This window comes from Diceros bicornis, chromosome 8 (assembly GCF_020826845.1).
Source record: "Diceros bicornis minor isolate mBicDic1 chromosome 8, mDicBic1.mat.cur, whole genome shotgun sequence".
NCBI lineage: Eukaryota > Metazoa > Chordata > Mammalia > Perissodactyla > Rhinocerotidae > Diceros > Diceros bicornis.
In genome coordinates, this window is record NC_080747.1 from 19,800,721 (window position 1) to 19,823,160 (window position 22,440).

The 22,440-nt window shown below is 34.1% G+C and overlaps 1 protein-coding gene across 1 annotated transcript in view; it reads right to left on the minus strand.

Moving 5' to 3' along the window:
• The window catches only part of DHX15 (DEAH-box helicase 15), a 53,779-nt gene that overhangs the window by 1,781 nt on the left and 29,558 nt on the right, over positions 1-22,440 (minus strand). Inside the window, exons 6-13 of the mRNA XM_058546820.1 lie at positions 20,142-20,309; positions 12,796-12,882; positions 11,623-11,772; positions 11,111-11,219; positions 10,400-10,591; positions 7,404-7,526; positions 2,598-2,788; positions 40-209 (exon numbers count right to left, since the gene is read on the minus strand). Coding sequence (XP_058402803.1) covers positions 40-209; positions 2,598-2,788; positions 7,404-7,526; positions 10,400-10,591; positions 11,111-11,219; positions 11,623-11,772; positions 12,796-12,882; positions 20,142-20,309 — 1,190 coding nt within the window. The remainder of the gene's footprint in view (positions 1-39; positions 210-2,597; positions 2,789-7,403; positions 7,527-10,399; positions 10,592-11,110; positions 11,220-11,622; positions 11,773-12,795; positions 12,883-20,141; positions 20,310-22,440) is intronic.

Genomic DNA, 22,440 nt, shown 5'->3' on the forward strand with positions numbered 1-22,440 from the left:
GCTAATAAAAACTATTAGAAGAAAAAAGATGCTGCTTACCATTCTGGCTTGATATCTGTACACGTCCGGATGTAATTCTTTGTTGTAAGTACAAACTCATTATAAAGCACCCATTCAGGCTTGTGGTCAAGAACAGTGGAGGGATGCAACTGAACCACCTGGTTATCTTTCACAGTTAAGTAATGCCCTGTTCGCTCTAAATGTGCCACCTGAAACCAAAACCCAGCAAATTAATAAAACACTTCTGATGTACTAGTTACAAAAAAAAAAAGTGATGTAAAGCTACCTATATAATCAGGAATAGGCAGGTCTCACTTTTTGCTTTTTATTCCATGGCTATACTTATGTATCACTGCCTGATAAAGCAAGGATCAGCAAACTACTGCAGGCCAAATCTAACTCACTGCCTGTGTTTGCCAAGGCCTGTCAGCCAAAAATGGTTTATACATCTTTAAATGATTGGTGGGGAAAAATCAAAAGAAAAACACCCCGTGACAAGTAAAAATCGTATGAAATGCAAATTTCAGCGTCCATAAGCGAAGTTCGACAGGAACACAGAGGTGACCATTTGTCCACGGCTGCTGCTGAGCTCTAAGAGCAGGCAGGCTTGAGTAGATTCCCCAGGGATCTAATGGGCTCACAGAGCCTAACACCTACTATCAGCTCCTTCCCTTGCCTTAGACCAACTAGAGTGGTTCTTCAGCACCAGGTGACAACTGTGCAGTAGATGAACAATTACTAGAAGATTCACATTTTAAGACAGAAAAATTTAAGAGAGCAAAAAGGGGTGAGAAGCAAAAGAGTAACCTACCAAGAAAAGGTAATAAAAGACTGGTGAAAAAGGAGAGAGAAAGTGCACGTGCTTCTTGGCTATATTTCTTCTACCTATAATCAAACACACTGACTGGTGGCACTCATCTAATATTTAATTAACAAATATTGAAGCAGATGATTATATGTCCTTTCAAATTCCAGAACTCTAGTAGCATAAAGAATGTGCACAAATAGAAATGAATAATTATTAATAAATAATAGAAAATGAACTCAATTTCAATTAATAAATATTTACTAAGCACCTACTAGGTGCCAGGTACTATACTGTAAACCCTGTTTCTAACAAATCTTTTTTTTTTTTTTAAAGATTTTATTTATTTATTTTATTTCTCCCCAAAGCCCCAGTAGATAGTTGTATGTCACAGCCGCACATCCCTCCAGCTGCTGTATGTGGGACGCGGCCCCAGCACGGCCGGAGAAGCTGTGCGTCGTGCACGCCCGGGATCCGAACCCAGGCCGCCAGCAGTGGAGCGCACGCACTTAACCGCTAAGCCACGGGGCCGGCCCTGTTTCTAACAAATCTTTATCTTAAGAGAGAATTAGGAATCCACGATGCTTGACTATGGCTTTGTTAATCTTTTTTGAATTATTAAAAGCAAATTTAAGAACACGTCAAAAAGAAGCTCGTGTACACTAGTACATATTAAATAAATATTAAGAATATAGTTAAGATTCTGGAGAAAGAATTTTCATACCTAACTCTATTATTCACCTAATTCTAATAAGTATAAGACCTTATAATAAGATGCCACAATAAATATTTTTACTGTTACTTTGATTTCAAATACAGACAATGCACCAATCTACTTTTGTTTTGATTCAGTGCATTTAGGTCCATTCTATTTATTGAGCTTACTTGGCCTCTAGGCAGGCCACATCTTGCTTAATAGACATAGCCAGGAGAAAGAATGAACAAACAAGCAAGAGATAGAAGAGAAAATTAAAATCAATCCCAACTGAGTAATGGATTGATTCGCTTTCAATTTTATCACCAGAAATTTTTGAGTTTTTTTACAACATAATTTGCTTTAAATCCTTTAAAATAAATGTTCACTATATTTACCTGACAAGTTTTACTTCAGTTTGTATAGCCTCCAAAACAACAAACTTAAAACTAAACGAAACAGTTTAAATTACTTTTCATCTTTATTACTTAACTCAAAAGACATTTTCAGTTTTTGCAGCACCAATGTGTCTTAGTTATAAATGATCTCCCATAGGAGATCACTGAATGAAATATAGTTGTTTGAATATCTGAATTTTGAGGTGATTAGTTTCTACATAAAGAGGAAAGTAAACTATACTTCTGGATCCATCCAGACAATTGCTTCCTTTCAGTACTCTGTTATGATTATGTGTCTCAAATGAAGACCTAGATTCAAAGAAACTTTTGAATACATTTATCAAAAGACAAGAGCTGAAATTTACATTGAAGAAATAGCTGCTAATCCTGCCTGAAAAATGGCTAGTATATCCATTTAGTATAAAAACCACTCCATTAATAAAAAAAGTAATTCTAAAACTGATTTCTACCCAACTGAACTACTAACTTTGCTATTTAGGGAATTAATTTGTTACTCATTAGACACACAAAATTTTTTAGTATATTAGTTCATTCGAGAATCTGGACATAACATTTAAGATCAATATTCATATGCATTCTTAAAATGACTTTTGTGTTTAAAGGGATTCAAAGGGCTATTATAGAAAGCAAACAACATTATGTAAAAATTTAATTACACATTCCCATATTAGCCACATACCTGCATAAAATACCCAGTAACCAAAGCTTTTCTTATATTAATATAATAGTCCCTGCTTGTAAAGTCAGTACTTCGACGAGGCAAATTAAATCTGTCCATAATTCGTGATAGCTGCTGGCGTACATTGTCTGCTGACATCAGGGACCTGTAGTTAATGAAGTTGTCATAACACCACTGAACTGATTCATGATCTACAAAGTTGGAAGGAGGGGAAAAAAAGAGGGGACATGAATCATCCAAACAGGTATATTATCTAATTAAAAAAGAAAACCATTATAAAGAGCAAGCTAAATAATCCAGAAAGGGAATTTACTCACATCATTTTTATAAATGAATCACAATGTTATCAATTTTCCTAAAAATCTGTAGTGAAGTTCAAAATCAGCAACAGCACTAAGGAATTTGGCAATGGGATGACAATGATTTGAATAAACTATTTTTAATGAACTATTTTACCCATGAACATCCACCTGGTTGTTTCTAATAGATGGTCTAACAGATAGGGGTGGGCTGAGGGGATCTGCTAAAATGCCATGTCTTTCTCATTTTCAAAGAAAAGACAGCCTTAGATTATCAAATACAATTTAAAATTTATAAAAGTGAACTTCAAATGACTATTGTGTATTTTTCTTTAATTATTCCTGAGCTAGAGCACCCTAAACCTAAAGTGTTTAAAGTTTTATTGTGATTAATGTGACCCTTAGCAGCAGACAAACAACGTTTAAAATAAAAGTGATACGGTTTTACAAGGATGTCTGGAACAGCCACTCATATGTTTAATAAATAAGGGTTATATCTAAGCAATTCAAGTAATTGCACTACATGTATTTATTATCAAAGGGATATTTCTCCACTGATGAAATCTTTGACAAGCTTCCAACTAACCTAATGTTGCTCATCTAAGAGCTCAAACTGCAGCATAATGTAAAATATTATACAGTGACATCTTTTTTTTTTTTTGCAAGGAAGGAGTCGCCCTGAGCCAACATCTGTTGCCAATCTTCCTCCTTTTTTTCTTCTTCTTCTCCCCAAAGCCCCAGTGCATGGTTATATATCCTGGTTCTAAGTCCCTCTAGTTCTTCTATGTGAGCCGCCACCACAGCATGGCAACTGACAGATGGGTGCCGCAGCTCCACGACCGCAAGGCAAACCCGGGCCGCCAAGGTAGAGAGTGCAGAACTTTTAACCACTAGACAATCTGGGCTGGCTCTACAGTGACATCTTTATATCCCAAAGACAGTCACAATGAGCCTCCCTTTTGATAAATAAACCTAAGAGCGTTATTGTGAAATAGGGGTAAAAAAAATCTTAAAAAGTCAAACTGTGTTGATCCTTCTCCAGCTACTGTGATATACATTATTCTTTGGCATAGTCTTTTCTCCTTTAGTTCTAAGATTCTACCAATTAAAATATACAATCTTTTCTTAGTAGCTTTTCAGAGGAAAGACATATATTAATAAATGTTAACTTAATCATTAAAAAATGCAGCCACATTTCAGAAACAGTGTGGGTGGGCCGGTGGGGATCTTTAAATTGAAGAACTGATACGTTGTAACATCCATTAATTAACCCATTAATTAACCCATCTAGAAATAAAAGGTACCCATCTGAACTTACTGACATTTAAAACAAAGCATTGAATATCTTCAGGAGATGAAAGAGAGAGAAAGTATGCTTTAGAGGTATTTTTGCTTATGCTGATGCTCTGTAACAAGCTGAAAGGCGATGGAAAAGTTGAAACCGAGATTAAAAAGGGCACTTTTGAAAAGGGTTGTTGATTTGCACTGATCTGGAACGTAGCTTTCTGAGGTTCTAAATTTTTTAAATTCATACACTAAAGAGTAACAAAATAGTTATTTTAAGTTGTCAAGATAAACAATGTCTGATGGTTTTAATGAATATCTGAACTTGTGAGAAAAAATTTGATAAATGGGACAGAATCTAAAAATGGGAACATCTGACTAAAATAATTCTAGCTATGTATTTCTCACCAATACAGTAAACTACTCTTAAGATCTAAAGCCAAACTATTTCAGAGTGAAATTACACATACACACACAGAAATTAAGGTGTTGCAAAATAATTTAAATCTAGTTTTGTTCCTCAAATAGTATTAAATTTTACCTTTACCATGTAATCAACCATTGTCTCTGATGAAATAGACTCTCGACTAATATTTGAAATACAGCTGCTATTTCTTCAAATATTCTTAGTGTTTCAACTAATAACATAGCATCAGTTAAAAATCATTCGATTCAATAAAAGGATATGAAATGTCCAAATATATGTGGAGGTCTGAAAGTTTAATAATATTTTTTAAATGGCTCTCCTTATTTGAAAAGGTGGCAGTCAGTGATGAAAGGCTAAATTCTTTGACTATTGGGGATAGTTCTATCAAGTCATTCTGTTCCCTTTGACTTCAGACAAGTGTAAAGAGCAAAAGGTCTAAAACCAACCAACAGCTTACCATTCCTATGGCAGTGAGAAGCATTTAGTAGAAAAGAATCATGCATCTAGTGAGTGAATGCTATCATTCTAACTCATGACACTCTCTCTAACTGCCAGTCCTATTTAGAAGGGGTAGGATTAAAGCTTTTGTAGATATCTACTGTTCAATATTTTCACAGAAAGGCCTTGACTATCAAATATGTGCATAAAGAACAAGCATCACTTAGCAATTTTATCATTTTTAAACCTTAAATTCCTTTAATTGCAAATATTGCATTTTTACATTTGTGTTTAAAATCAAAATACATAGTTCTAATAGCAATCCTAAATTTCATTTTCACAGCACAATTATGAAATCCAAATACACTGCTGTGCTTAGTTATCAAAAGCTTAAATGACAACACAATCTCCTAATTTTTAAAGAATTATAATGTGAGAGTAATAGGGTAAAAAAAAAAAAAAACCCATGCTGCTCCTTTAGAAATCTTTTAATTTCCACTTAAAATGATATCTTAATAATACCAAAGGATTTTGAGAACCAAGATGGACATGAACCTGTCCCTTCTCAAGGACTTCCCTTTACAGCAGTTATCACAGTCTGTTAATAGGTTATGTGTCTGGTGGTCACACAGTATCAACCAGTATGATACAGTTTGGCACACAACAGGAATACAGTAGATTTCTTGAACTGACCTATCCTAACAGGGATAAAGTCGGTAACATCATGCATTACCAATAATTTGGACACAAAAGAGAGATAAAATAAATGTTCTGAAGTAAACCATGTACTGGCCTTCATCTTTTGGTTTCTCAATCATTTTTCATTTACCTCCCTTATCTGCCCCAACTGTTAGACCTGGGCAGAGAAAAGTTCAATACTTTTTCTTAGCTGATAGACATCAGTTCTATTCAACTCATACCAGGGTTCATATGTATGACACATGTGCAGTACTTTGGCCGCTATGCTTTGTTCCATATATTGGCCCTCTAGCACTTGTAGACCCTGAGATGAATAAACTCACCCCCACCCTACAGAGATGTGGCAGTCAGCAAACCGCTTTAGGAGTCTAAACAGAATTTCTATGAGATTGAGTTACAAATAAAACAAGACGTGCAAAATTTGAAAGTCAATGTCAGGAAACTAACTTATTAGCAGAAACCACAAACAGAATGATTGAGAACCCCACATTTTTGATAAGGGGTAATGATGTGAGGCTATCAGTCTTTGATTACATATCATCCAACCTACTGACATGCAGAAATCAAACATTTTCAAAACCTGTTGCAGTTATTTCTGCATTTTTTCTCCTTTATTTAAATTTTCCTCTCATTTAGTTTTTAGAAACCGTGCATTCCAACAACAGCACCTGGCAATAACCTGATTATTATTACTTTGCTTCCTCATTTGCAAATAACTGAAAAATGTTTTCCATGTCACTAAATATTCTCTGAAAACATGATTTAAAGCTAGAACAATATTTCATCATTTGGCTGTAGCATAAATCACCAAACCATCTTTCTATTGGTGGACATTTAGGTAGTTTCTCTTTTTTTTCCAATATCATAAACAACTCTGGGAGGAAACCTTTAATCATGTCTGTGTTCACAGAATACTAAAAGATAATTTCATAGATTACTTCTGGGTTGAAGGGTATGAATTTGTTAAGGTTCTTGGTAACATAAAATCTACTGCTTTTCATAAAGACAACATCAATTTATTTTCCCACCTCTGGTGTATGATTGTTCCACTAAACCCTCTCCTACACAGCTAACGATTATTTAAAGTCTTTGCCAATTTTATAGGTGAGAAAATGGTACCTCTCAATAATAATGTATTTTTGAACTAAAAAGTAGAGTTGAATTTTCCCCCTCATGTTTACAGACCACTTTAGCCTGACTGAGAACAGCCATTCACATTCATTGCTCATTTTTCTATTTTAGTTTTATTTTTATGTTAAGAGCTATTAATTAGTAAAAACAATAAAGTAATGATTCTATAAATGATACAGAACTATTCATAAAAAATAAAAAATGCAGAATGTATGGAAATAAATAGTAGAAGTAAGGAGATCAAAATCTGCATGTCAGTGGTAAATTTTATACAAGTATTTCATTTTATCGTCCTGTATTTTCTAGCCTTCTATAATCGGTGCTTTCTCTCGGATTATAAAAGTAAACAACTTTGAAAAAGATCAGCAATTTCTATCTAAATGCTAGTCAGGAGTTTTCCCAAAAGTACCTCTGGGTTTCTAATGTAAAGTTGTCATGGATAATAAATGAAAGTGAGATGAAGAAACATCTTATATGCTGCGAGTGACATTTAGACAAAAGAGTGCCTTTAATCTAATTTACACTTACTTTGTTTAAAAGCGTGGTAGACATTCAGCAGTGTCAGATGATCTCCATCTATGTGGGCAAATCTCATCTTGGCCTCATCTGCGGCTTTCTTGGCCTCCGTGGGGCGAACAAAACACTGTGGGACTAAACAAGGTTGGTATGGGCCCAACACAAACGCCCATATCGATGAGTCACGCATTCACAGATAGAGGAACAAGGCCTAGCTAGGTCAGTTCACAGAGCATAGGGCAGGGCAGGATGGCCTCCAACTGCATCTTGGACTGTTTACTACCTTGATTTGGTACATCAACACCTAACCACATCTGTAAGACAAGAGGGTTTCAAAGCTACAGAGTACCTGATTATGTTAACTAGATCTAAAAGTAGGCATCAAAACAGCTATTCTGAAGGCCATCAAGATACTAGAAAGCTCAACTTATTTCAAAAACCAGTGCTGATAGCTCTACCAATAACCAGAATTATGGTGTCAATAGCCTTTTAGCTAAATGTAATTTTTCAAAAGGCCATTCACTAAATCCACTGAATGGCTGTGAAAGTTATGAAGCTATACTTGCCACTGCAGGGCTAAAAACAACTTTCCAACCAGTCTACTGCCATAATTCTACAGTAATTTTTTCCCTAGTGCTGTGGCTATTACCAACTGGTGGGTATCACTATTAGCACCGGTGAGCAGAAGCAAATGAAACATAAAAAATATCATGAAATCTTGGGTTTTAAGGTAGCAGTAGTGGTGGAAGGTTAAACCGCCTTTGAATTAAGAAAATTCAAAAAGGCTGGGGATAGTCAGCCTAGTTTTCCAGCATTTTAAGAAAAGGATCAGTAAAGTCTCAAGTTTTTTTTTAAAAACCTGTTATTTGAATCAAAATCTCAATATAAAAGCAAAATCCAATATTTAAAAAAGTTGACAATTAGTCTGAAACAGTCATTATTTCAAGGGTCATCAAAATATGTAACTATAGTATTTGTTTAGAGCCTGAATATTAATTCACATAAAACTTTAAGTTGTTACAAAGCGTGCACTACATTTTTTGAAATACAACTTTCCTTAATTCACTTTAGCAATTCCATAGTCATAAAAGCAATATGAAAATAAAAATACTTAACAGCTTGGGACTTTGTTGACACATTTTTAAAGCTGTTAAAACCTTTTCAATTAAAAAAATTATAAATTATCAGTTCAAATAGAAGATAATGGGAATAATTGACAATGAGATCAAATACAGTATCAAATTAGTCTTTCCCATACAGTTTCCCCTTTAAAAAGATGCCAAAGAAGCCAAATAGAGACAATGACACATGATCACAGTAAATATTAAAAGTCTTGCTTAATGTAATTGAAGCAAGGTAATTTATAAAAGTACAGAAACCTCTCATAGCTGTGAAAGTTACTGTGAACTAGCTACCAGAGTTAATAGTGGAAATAAGTAGCACTCCATAAGGCCCCTGATTTGCACTATTTATATCAGGACCTGAAAACTTTAGAAACTAAATGAAAAACACAGCATTACAAGCTTAGCAAACTGTTTTTGTTCCATGATTTCTTCCTCACCCTTTAACATTGTCCCCAACAAATACCATGCTTAATAACTGCTGCACACAAAAGTTCATTCTCTTGATATGCTAAAGATGACCAGTAAATCCTATGTTTTGCAGAACTCCTATTTAAACAAGACATGTAGTTGGAAGATTTTCAACCGCATCACAAAGACCAATTTTTTAAAGGGCTAATATTCTAAACTCAAACAATGGTAATTATATAGTATGCCTGATAAGAGAATCTGAAGAATAAAAACTGGGCAAATAAATAAATACACAAATAATCTGTTAACTCTTGCCCTACAGTTTCTCTAAAAACCAAAATCTTGAGAGAATACAACTGGGAGAATCTAACAAAAACAACACATAAGAAAGGCAGACAACAACCTACCACCACCTCCGCAAGTGAGACTACAATTTAATTAAAATGATTCAATACTGCCCTGCCCATCTGCTCTGAGTCTGATCAGTCATAACTCTGCAAAAAACATTTTAGCTAGTTCTTAAATAAAAATTCACACCATTAAAATATATATCTACACTAAGCCAAAATTTTTATATTTATTATCCTTTAATTCTGTAAGATCCTGAATTATTTTGAGGCATTAAGTTATAATTAAGACCAATAAACCACTCTGCAACTAGAAGTCAATTCTCCCCAATACTGAAATTCGTATTATAGAGTACTCTGATGGTCAGTCAAAATTTAAGATGTCCTCTACAGTTAGCTACAATAATCAGTGTATATTTGTATGTTAACAATATTTCTTCTTTTTGGAAAATCTAATTTCCAACTTACTATTCATTTGTGGATTACATTTTACTGCTACTAAAAACAGTACTGTTTGTTTATTTTAATGTCTCAATTTTCAAAATTAGCAATTTTATCTATTAGATTTATTTCTTTTATCAAGTGTTTTTCCGCCATTGTAAAAGAATTATCATCAGATTAGATTTTAAGCCTAAAATTATACATTACTATTTCTATTTATTTGACACTAAGTTTGAAAGTCATCTTTGTTTGACTGCGACTGGAATCCATATTTATATAGATAGAAGAAGCTCACTTGAAATGATAGTTTGGGTTTGTCTCAGGCTCACTTAATAGTGCCAAGTACTAGAACAAGTTCTTCTTGTACTTTCAGTAATAAACCGCAAAACTAAGGGACCTACTAGAGAACTCAGTTACAATTGTGTTCAAACTTATTCTTTTCTTATTCCAATTTTTATCTGCACTCAAGAGAGCCAATATTTTTACTATATTTTGTGCACAATAACTTACTTTACATAATACTATGTGATTATGAAGCTATTTACAAGATATTTAGAAAACAAAATGAATTCCTTAAAACCATCTATAAAATCCACTATCATACTAAACATTAAAAAACAAAACCATAAGTGAAGTCCACCCAAATTTTGAAGCGCGGGGCTTTTTTTAGTTCCTTTCCCTCTATTACCTGACAACATAGCAGTAATAGATAGGACCTCATTAGAACAGTTGTAGTCACAACTTGCAATAACCATTTTAGCGAGCTGTGGATCTAGAGGAAACTCGGCCATCATGGATCCCAATTCAGTCAGATCTCCATCATCATTTAAAGCAGCCAGATAATTCAAAAGTTCTAGGGCTCTCATCAGAGTTTCAGGAGCTAGGGGGAAAAGGCAATCTATTACACAAGCTGACTTTAGCAAGCAAAAATATGACAAAGTACAAACTATTATAAGCAATCTCATTTTTCATTCTACAGTGGACCAAACTCAGAACTCAAACTGTCATCAAATTCAATTACAGAGATCTAGCAAACAATGAATCATACAAAACTGTGAAATTTTTCTGTACAGTAGTTAAAATTGTCATCTTCCTAAGTAAATTAATTGTTAACTCAACGTGTTTGTCAAACAATTTTTTCCTAAAAAAATAAGGAAATTTCTCACATTTTCATGCCCAGTCAGTAATTGCCAGAATAATCTATTCTGAAGGGGAAAAAAAAAGAATTTGCTCATATAATTGTCACTCTTTTAGTTTTAATGCTAAGACACAGGACTTATCTTGATGCATACTGGAAAAAAAGGTAAAATGTACTTAATATATAAACTGAATAGGATGCAGAGAAAAAGAGTCAATTTTGGTTAAAAGGTTTGATAAAATACGCTTTGAGAATTCATACCTGGTGGATCCATAAAATCAAAATGCACCAAATCATCAATACCAAGTTTCTTCAACTGTAACACAACTGATCCTAAATTAGAACGTAAAATCTCAGGATAGGTGTTATCCTAGGAAAAAACAAAATTGTTTGCTCTGTTAAACATTCTTTAATCCTCTTGCTCCAGAAAATAAAACATATCTGTTCTCTGCCTCCTTAGCTGTTTACTTTGGCATTACTTCTATATTACTGACTCTGATAAGAAAAATACTTGTGGAATAGCCTAAAAAGCAATCAGATACTTTCTTCCAACTACCTTTATAGGATTTGAAGTGTTACTGCTGCTGTCCACCTTGACTTAGAACCGTAACAAAGAGTTGTATTGGTAGATTACACCATAAATTTCACTCAAGGAAAAACTAAGGAGGTTATGGCGCCAAAAGGCAAGATGAAGTAAATGAAGCAATTTTCTTCTGGTAACAAATTCAACTTAACCTTCCAAACACACAGGACCGTACAGCAAAACCTCTTACCTGCATTTCTGTTTTATAAGCTTTCTCTGTGTAAAGTCTGAAGCATTTCCCAGGTCTGGTACGTCCAGCTCGACCAGCCCTTTGTTGAGCTGAAGCTTTACTAATAGCTGTCACCAAAAGGGACTCAACTCTGATTCGAGGATTGTACACCTATTAGAATGGAAATAAAATAAGGATGACTCTTTCTTCAGTTAAACACAATATTGCCATCCAAGAGAAGTACCCAACCCCCGCAGATAATGCCCAAATAAACATAGTAGTATCGATGACCACCTAAATCATGTTGCCAAAAAAACCACAGAATCGGGTCATCTTTTTGCCGTAACTTTCTTTCAGGTATTCTGAATCTATTGTTCTGAAAGACTCACGCTAACATGAAAAAGCTATTACCTAACATATAGATAGCTTCATCATCTTTACTCTTCCTAATTCAAAATAATTTCAGTTCTACCAGTTTCACCTTGCTTTTATATAGTGGATAGTGCTGACAGCTTTTGCCTGAAGAGAGTCTGTCAATTTCAACACCTGATGTTCACAGTGGACATCAAGAAAAATATTTTGAACTTGGTCCAGAAGTCAGTTACATGCTTTCAGTTTAATGAAAAATTTTTCCATAAAAAAACATGTACTGTGCACAACAAATTCTCTCCATTATACCTATAAAATGTAATCAAAGATCTTTGAATAATAAAACATACACTGTATTTATTGAGTAGTCACTTCATTTGGCCAAAGTGCTTGGTATTCAGTATTAAACGAGAACTTAACATAATACCTTTCCTCAAATGCTATGCCTGGCACATAACAGAAACTCTAATTTAGTTGGATAACTGACTGATCTGCAGAGATGACAACCTTGTACTCTTATTACTATCCCTATATTCCTTAAATGAACATACAAACCAAAACACTCACCATCACTACATAGAAACAAAGAAACCAATGCAACCTTAAAAGAAAAAAAGCCTAGGATCAGACATTCAACACAGGCTTAATATGTGAGAGCCAGCTATATCACAAAGGGCTCATATCACAGAAGTCAGAAAATGAGGCACAAGAAAAAAGGAAAATAATTCTAAAAAGTAAATTTCAGCCATTAAATGATTAGGCAGTAAGTACTGTTAAGCTAACAGTAATTTATAAAGTATACAACTAAAGTACTAAAATATGTACCTTTTGTTTCGCAAATCCAGGATCAATCACAAATACCACACCGTCTATTGTCAAAGATGTCTCTGCAATGTTAGTTGACACAACTACCTGTTCAGAAATAAAAAGTATATAAATTATATTACAAGTCAAGTAAAATTCAAATGACAATAAGATTAGCCATTAACTTTCACTAACAAATCTAGTAAATAAACTAGAAATAAGGTTTGATTTTCAATGGCCAATGCTATAAAAAGACAGTATTTAAGAATTCAATATTTCATTTACCTCATCATAACAACTTCCTTTTTCAACAAAAGCTATTACTTCAGGTTATCACTCAACCACATTACATTTTGATTATTCAAACAGAAGGGTAACATCAAAAGAAAAATATTGATAAAGCAGTATAAAGCTTACCTTACAGAGTGTCTCCCTAATAGAATAATCCTTGGTTAACATCCAAACTCCACACAACACGTAAATCTTTCAATATTTTCAGGCAATATTTTACAAGGGAAAACTTTATATCACCAAAACTCAAAATTTTAACAAAATGGCACATGGGGGGAAAAAAATCTCAAGTTATAATCCAAGAGGAATTGGCAGATCATCAGAATCAAATGTAGATGTTTTGCAAAGTGTGCAGTCTCAAAAAGGATGACATGTAATATGTCACTGCATACAAAATAACTGTTGAGAATCAACTGAACTTTTTATTGACAGGGAATAATGTTTAAAGCATTTACAAACTAACATGATAGGTTTTTTTTATGGAGTGTTTTACCACATTTTAAAGGGTATGTTTTAGGAAATTGGTTAGGAGCTCGACAATGACATGTTCATTTCTCCTTTTTTATTTAAACAACGGGAAAATGGCATCCTTATTAGTATTTTTACCCAGAACACCTGATTTTCAAGAACAGATTATTGCCAATAAGTGGGAGATGCCTGTATATGAAGCAGTTGACACAGAAGATGAATCAGATACAGAGTGTGCTCTTATAGCTTTTACAGTTCATAAAGGAAAAGATTAGACATGGATAGAAAGTGTAATGACACCAAAGATGTGCTGTGAGATTTAAAAAGGGTTTAGTTCCACAGCAAAGACAAGGAAAGCTTACTGAGAAAATGGCATTTAGGAGAGTAGCTGAAGCTAAGATGGGTACTACCCACAAGACAGAAGGGAAGAGCACCAGCAATAGAAGACTCAGCTTAAACAAGGACATGCAGGCAAGAATGCTCATAAGCATAGATAAGAAACAAAAGGACTCATGCTGATAGGAAATCCTGGACTAGTTTAAAAACTTCCTCGAGAATTACAGGATAATACTTTAGAATCATTTACATGTCTAAAACCAAAATACTTTCTTTTTGCACTGGCCACTTAAAAAGACTGCTAACCAGCAAATGGATAAGAAAACTACAGGTGGCTTGACATTACTGAAATACATTTTTCAGGATACTTAGATGATACTCACGTTCAATAATTAGAACGAAAGCAAACATAAACAAGGTATACAAGGTTGACAAGTGAACTTGAATAAATACAATGTTGAGTTTAATATTATTCTAGAAAGTCAGTGTATTGTAGTGGAAGTCGTCATGAATTTGGGGGTAAGTGGCAGAGCTAAAAAAAATCAAAGCTAAGTAGCTAAGCAATGGTGCAAAGGTTTTAACATTCTAAGCTTCAATTTCCTTTCATAACTCTTGTTTATTTGTCTAGCCAAGATGGGGGTTGTAAGAAATGAAATTAGGTAATGGATGTGGAACTGACTATAATGTTTGTGATTATATAAGAGGTTTTCTGGTTTTCCAAAATTCTGGGGTGAAAATTATTGTAGTTCTGGATAGATATTTAGGACATTGGAGGAAATTATTTTCAAAAAAGTTATTTTGGAAAAAAACACATTTCACATATTTCTTCTAGAACAGAATACAGTCAAGGTGATAAAAATGTGATGTGATCAGCTCTTTACAGAATTATTTAAAATAGTTAATTTTTCTCCACAAAATAATTTCACTTGATGTGCATGTGGTTTTCTGTGTTTGTGTGACAAATTACAATACTTATACAGAGATGTGGATGTGTGATTCCACAAGTGTTTAAGAATCAGTGACTACACCAACTTGGCAAGTCCCATGTCATTACTGATAGAGTCTACTGCCATCCAAAAGTCAAACTATAAAATAATGAGTGTTTAAAAAGACCTTAAAGCAACACGATTTTCGAGCTTTTTCCAAAGATTAAAAGGAAACTGGTTAAAAAGCTTTAAGGTAATAAAAACTTTTTTTGACTAGGACCTATCTACCAAACTGATTTAACAATTACTGAAATGTCCATCACCATGAGAAAAAGGGCAGGGTTCTGAAACCATGAGCGGTAGGTTTGGGGACAAAAAGGGGGAAAATTCATGTAACAAACCGTACAACACTGAAGGTACTTCTACTTACTCTACCACTGAAGCTGGAGAAACAATACTAGCTAAGGCTAAATAAAACACACACACACAGATTGTAATGCAAAAGAACAGACAAATGAGATGATAAAAGTTATCTAGCTGCCTTGGAACCTTAGCAATGGGGATGAGGCAAGTACTAAGTATGTTCTAGATATAACCGGCACATGATCTAATTAGGAATTGGTCAGAACACAAAGTGATCCTGAATTTGTCAAGGGACTTGCATATGATCAATGGGAATATATATAAACGGTACAAGCTTTCTAGACTACATTTTGGCAATAAGTGTTCAAAGAGCCTTAAAAAGTGTTCAAACCTCATTGACCAAGTACCTATTCCAGGTAAATAACCACAAATACTATACAGAATTAACCCTATGATAAAAAGTTTGACATTACTGCCACTTTTATCTTTTTTATATTTAGTGTGCTAAGAGTAAACTTTCATCTTCCCCTTCCCCCTCAATACTATGTCTTCTAATGAAATCCACTTTGATTTATTCCAATAAATTCCACTTCAAAATAGTAAAACTCAGAGTACTGGAGTTGCTCTACCTGAATTCTATTTTGACACAAGAATGCATTTAAGTTCAACTAGTTTGGAATTTTAGTCCCCAGGGAACTGTGTGGGTCTCCAATTCAGTAAGGACATTAACTTATTTGTTTGTAAACATCCTAGCACCACCACACTAAGTTATCTTCAGATAGTGTATCATTAAGCCTCTCTTTCAAACTATACAATCATCTCCACAAGGGCCATTTCTCTTTTTTACTGAGCAATGTATGCTCTGAGCCATGTTAATCAGTAACATGTAAGATAAACTACAGAAAAATCAGTTATTTGTATGGACAAAAGTAATGAAAACTAAATAAAATCAAAGAATAGTTGCTGAATTTTAATAACAAAATCTATAAAACAGTAATTATAGGTCTTAGTCAAAAGATGCACAGAAGTCACTTATTATGAGTAAACCTTAATGTATATACAAAAATACTGCTTTTGCTTCAAGTCAAATCCTTGAATAAACAGCAAGCATTATCAAAACAGGTAAAAATATCTACCTTCACATAAATACATGTATTGCATTCGCAACCTTTCTTGATCATTAAAAACTTGAAATAGTTCACAAGCGGTGCTATCAGAAGTCCACATAAAAGGAACTAAATAACTACTTGTAAAAGGAATGCTAGTTAAGTCCCCAGGTGCCTAAAGCTTGACCTTCAATATAGCCTACATTAAAAAAATTTAATACTGAAAAGCTTTTTGTTAATTTTACCACAAATTATAAACTCTATTTTGCATAAATTAATACAAGGAGGAATAAGATAACAAATAAGGCACTACCTTACAAAAAGTACCCAAATATAAAGTAACGCAGAATTATAATTATTTTGGTGGAATTCTAAAAATTGTATTAAATATTCTTTGTTCTAAATCTTTCAATACTTATCATATTCTACTCTATGCTAGCTATTATCCTTATAGTAGAACAAAGTAAACAGTTTAACAAAAAATGAATCAAACTGTACTTTGTTTTACACAACTGGAAGCAGAGAATAAATCCCTAAGTGTTCCTATGTAATTTTAAATTATTTGTGAATATCAGCAACAGTCACTCTTGAATGAAAGTTCCATTCTAGTAACTGGCACAGCAATGTTTAATGAATTCAGGACGTAAAAATCAAGCTTTGGCCTCTAATCCTTTATTTTATGAGGTAAACAGGATTTTACCAAAGTTGTGGCATTTTTTAAAGAGAATAGGAAAATAGCAACTTAACGTCAATTCTTCCTGTTCCAGTATCCACTCGTTTCCCGTCTTAAAACCTGTGTGTGCCTTAATTCTTACCCTTCCTCCTTCCCCACAATCCCACCAATGCTCTCTCCCACTTACTGGGCGTGACAGGCCCTGGGTCTGATGGTCACCTGCTCATCCTGCCTGCAAGTCAGTGCTTCGCCAGAGTGTATTTCAGCTATCTCACGTTTTCAGCTGGCACTCCTACCTCCTTCCAGGCAGCTTCCCTGCCCAGCATCAAAAATATTTGACTTGATAAGTGAATCTTTCTGTATAAACTAGCCTTCTATAGAAATTTTTCATTTTCCCTTAAACATGCTAGGCTTCAAAGTGTTTTTCCTCAAAATGAGAATGATGCATCAACTGCCAAGGAAGTCCTTCCTCCCTCCCAATGGGATCATCCAGGGAGACTATTACAGTGCTCTTCTCAACCTCTAAGATGAAGCTGACTCATGCCAAGAGATATCATGAATTCCCAGGAGAGGTCCTATAGCATTAGCTACATGAAACACCATCAATGGATGATGAAGGGGCATTATGATGGCCCTCAGTTTTAATTTTGAATTAAAAGTTCAGGATTAGATGCCAAGGTGAGCCCAATCCTTGGCGACCCCAATGGTCCTTCATAATCTGTGGCCATCATCACACATACATCCAACTGCAGCTCAATCACTCTTTTCAGTAAGATAAAATTCTCAATGTCCTTACAATTTACAAGAACACAAAAAGCAATAGTTAAAAAAAAGAATTATTTATACTCCATGGGCTTAAGCTGTAGATTCTACCAAATGTATCACGTATTGGATTGGCATCAGACTAATACTAATAGTTAACAGAACAAAGAAGGGCTCAGATGTAAGGTAAGTTTTAATAAATGTGGGCCCAATACTTCTCAAAGTAACTCAAAATGGAATGAAGAGAACTTCATGAAAAGACAGACAAACACGGTAAATCTTGCATACGCCAATTTTACTCAATGGCAAATAAACACACTTTTAAAATTAAAACAAATGAAGATATACAAAACGCACATGATTTCAAGAAATATTAAATCCTCTGCCTGGAGGATGCATTAACTCCTCTTTACTATAGAAATGCTTCAGAAATAGCTATTTTATTATATACATCTGCTGATATAGAATCAGTTAAAAACTCCACAGAGAATAAGTACTTTTAAAAGTTACCAAATCAACTTCAAAATTATATACTAAAGATAACACTTAAAACTTCCAAGTTTTCCCCTGAAGTTCACAATGCACACAAAGTAACAAGAGAAAAATGTTTTAACACGTTCTAGAGATAGCACTATGACAAAAATGATTGGAAAGTTCAATATAATGAAGTTATGATCAGACTATTTTTTAAGTCATATTCACTACTCTTGCTGATCTATGAAAAACTCAAAAGCTGATATTTTTCCCTATCAATCTCCTGTTAATTTATATTCCACTAGGCTGGTGTTGCATACCCATTGACAAGTTCTCTCAATTTGAAAAATGTATCTGGTTCTTTTAACTTTTACACAGCCATGTAAAGAAATAATTAGCCATCATATATTAAATATCTTTATAATCTGTAATTTTTCAACAACCATCAAAAATACTGGTAAACAGATTGAAAAAATATAGCAAAAAAAGTTTTGAATCTGTTAGTCCTGAATACGGAAATAAAAAAGCAATAGATTCCAAATTTGACAAGTAAATCATAAGTGGGTAGTATTTCAGGTAAGACTTTTTTCTACAAATGAACTCAAGAAATTTATATCAGCTACCATGACAGCCTAGTTTGTTCTAGATGTTAGTACTCTGTATACACCATGCTTAAATTCTTGAAAATCATCTCTCAAGGTGATAAAGGTAATAAATTATTTGTTGTTAGTGCCATCAAATTGATTCTGACTCCTAGTGACCCTGTGTACAGTAGAGCAGAACTCTGCTAGGTCTTTTTGCACCATCCTTTCACCTTCAGGCACTATAGTCAACAATGCTCCACCGCTGTTCATAGTGTTTTCAGGGCCAATTTTTTCAGAAGTGAGCGGCCAAGCCCTTCTTCTCAGTCCATCTTAATCTGGAAACTCCACTGAAACCTGCCCACCACAGGTGACCCTGCTGGTCTTTGAAATACTGGTAGCACAGCTTTCAGCATCACGGCAACACAGTCACCACAGTATGACAATCAACAGACAGGTAGTATGGTTCCCTGACAGGGAAATGAAACCTGGCCACAGTGGTGAGAGCACCGAATCTTAACCACCAGACCACCAAGGATAGGGAATAAATTATAACCATTTTAAAAAATGAAAACTTTTAAAACTAGAAATTAAGAATCTCACCAAAATTCACATGCAGCTATTATATTACCTAATAAATGCCTAGGCTTTAAAAAAAGAGTCATGTTGGCTCCACTGTTCTAGTGGTTTTCAAACTTTTTCCAAAAAAATGCAATCTTATTTTCAAAGAATCTATTAGAACCCCCATCTCTTAAAAAACAAAAGCATAGCTGCTCTGTTTCAAACTGGAACTCAGATCCCCTATCCCATTCCCCCAACAAAGTGCCCAGAAACAGGGTTGGAAAACCCTTCCTCCCTTCCTGCACCAGGCACACATCCACACCAAAAGGACCCACAGCTCCTGCCCTCAGAAACCCATGTATTTACGCAGTAACTAGTGCTGCTGTTATTAAAGATCTGTGCAGTCAACATTTCATACCTAATAAACATGACATTTGTTAGGTCTTGAAGAAAACTCTAAACAGAAGTCAAGACACTGAAGAAAAAAATGCTTAGTTTTTGCCAAATGATTTAATGGAAAGAAAGACAGCAGGTGCCCATCTTCCACTTTTCTTAACCCACCCAAATCAACCTTTCATTTGCTAAGGAGGGACCTCTAGTGTGGGGTGTAAGCAGAACCTGCTCTTTCTCTAAGGTCAAAAGATATGCAAAACTCCACCCAAAATACATTTTTTCTATTTACTTTTGAAATGCAGATTATTTCGTAGCGTACAATCCAGTTCACAACCACCCATAACTTAGTCCTTTTTAATTCAATATAGTTTGATATCTCAAAGACAATTTTTCAGCATTAATGAAATGTTTATAGAGAACATGTCTATGCTACCTTTCTTCCAATTGCTCCATTCTGTTTTTTTGGAGGCGGAGGCTCAAAAATGCGTTGCTGCTGCTGAGGTGGGAGTGTAGAGTACAATGGAATGATTTTAATGTCACCAACTTCAGGGCCCAAATCATCAACCTCACGCTTTATTCTCTTACAGGCTTCATCAATTTCCTACAAAATAAAAGTTTGCGTCTGAAAACAAAACGAATACACACTGAAATATTTTAAGTATTTATCATAATTCTAGTGCTATGAGGCTTAGCAAATTTCACTGGGATTTCCAAAATAATCCAAGAAACTTTAATTTTTGTAGTCAAATAAACACACAACTGCTTTATTGGCATTCCACATCTTTCTTCTTACAGTCGGATATCCCAATTAATTCTCAATAAATTGTACTAAAACTGAAGTTTCTCACCCAGGAATATTTTAACGGTAATCATAACCTTTTCAATTTTCACAATCTAAAAGAAATTCATGTGCCAGATATTTTACATAAGCCAATTAGGCTTTAATGTCACATATGAGTAAGGCAATTATATGGAAGATTTGCTTCATTATGCCTAATGAGAACAAACACCTTTATACTATCAACATAGATATTTAAAACTAGGTTAACCCAAATATCTTAAGCATCTTCAAAAATTTCCCTACCACTGAAAATTGCTTCAATGCATCTGCATTCAACCCCAGGTTTAAAGACAGGACACACACAATGAATACCGAAAGAGTGAGAGAGAGGTAGGTGGAGGCTCTAGGGGGTGGCAAAGGGACTTAAAAAATGAGAAGGGGGACATATTTTAAATATTTCTGAAGCATTAATTCAGTTAAACTCTGAAGTATGTTAAACAATGACTTGGCAACCTGTCCAATGAACAACCCAATCAGAGGCTATTCTTATCAATACAAATTTTGTTTTATTCAAACGACAGAATGATTTAAAAAAAAAAAAAAAAAAGGAAAAAATTTATCAGGTAAACTAGAATAAATTTCCTTGAAATGTTAAGTCAAAGTGCTTTGTTTCTGTGTTACAGAATACAAAGTTCTTGGATACTCAAGAACAAAAATTTTTTTTCCATCTATTTCAAACATACTAGTTTACTTAAATAACAGATAAGGTCTTAAAAATTGTAACACAGAAAATTACTATTAAGGATTGGATCTTAATAGTTCCCTTTGAGACCTCAAGTTTCTAAAAGAAAACGAAAGAATGCTATTCATTGAAAGAAAAAAAATATAACAAACGAAAATATTTTTAGAAAAAAACTGCTTTCAAATGCTGTATCTAGATTAGAATGCCCCCTGCTGGTATGCAAATACAAAATGGGATCTCTTCCAAATAAAAAACAAAAGACATAAATATAAATCCAAAACAAGATTTTTCTAAAGTAAAAAAATAAGGGAAAATTGACACCAATATTCAGAATACTTGAATTTTGTTAATTAACCATAAATTTGACTAGAAAATAAATGGTCAGAAGTCATTTAACCTCCATATTTCACTTACTAGAAAATATAAGTGGCCAAAATCATACACTTGCAAATTCCAGAATTTTAACAAGATTCCACCTTTACCTGGGACTAGAATATCCAATCTGCTAAGCACATGTGGAACTAAAATAAAATCACTACTGCATGGGATATAAAGACATCTCTAAAGAGGGGAGGAAAAAACCCACACCACTAATGTTTTTATATAAACAAGGTTCTGAAACAATAAGTTGTAAAACTCTGCAACAAAATTTTTCCATAAAATTTACCAAACTGTCATAAAATCAACACTGTCAGTTTAAAAGACCACGAAACTCACTGATATTCATCAACACAAAGCAACCATCAGCTTAGTTATGAGCAATACTGAGAACTGAGACAAAAGTTCAGGAGTTTCTGATTTGAGGAAAGACTTTCAGGTCCAATATGTTAGGAATTAATTTCAACTGTAATAATTTAAATAGGCTGAACTCACTGAATGTGGAAAAGACATTTTACTCAGCAAAATTAAAGATAAAAGAACGTGCAGCTTACAGAATGAAGAGTTTTAACATTTTCAAGTATCCATTTACAAACAACTGATATTTCAAATACAATCATTCTTATCTAATTCAGTAGTATAGCTCCACTAAGGAAGCTCCATTAAGGACTTCTACTAGGCAACATTTAATTTTAATCATAGGTCCAGACTTCATGCATTAACATAAAAAACATTCTAGAATTCAAATTTTCCCCAACCTTCACCAATTAAAACTAGTCTCTCCCACTCTCTAACTCAGATGACTACAGAAGCACTATTGTTTAAGTGGTC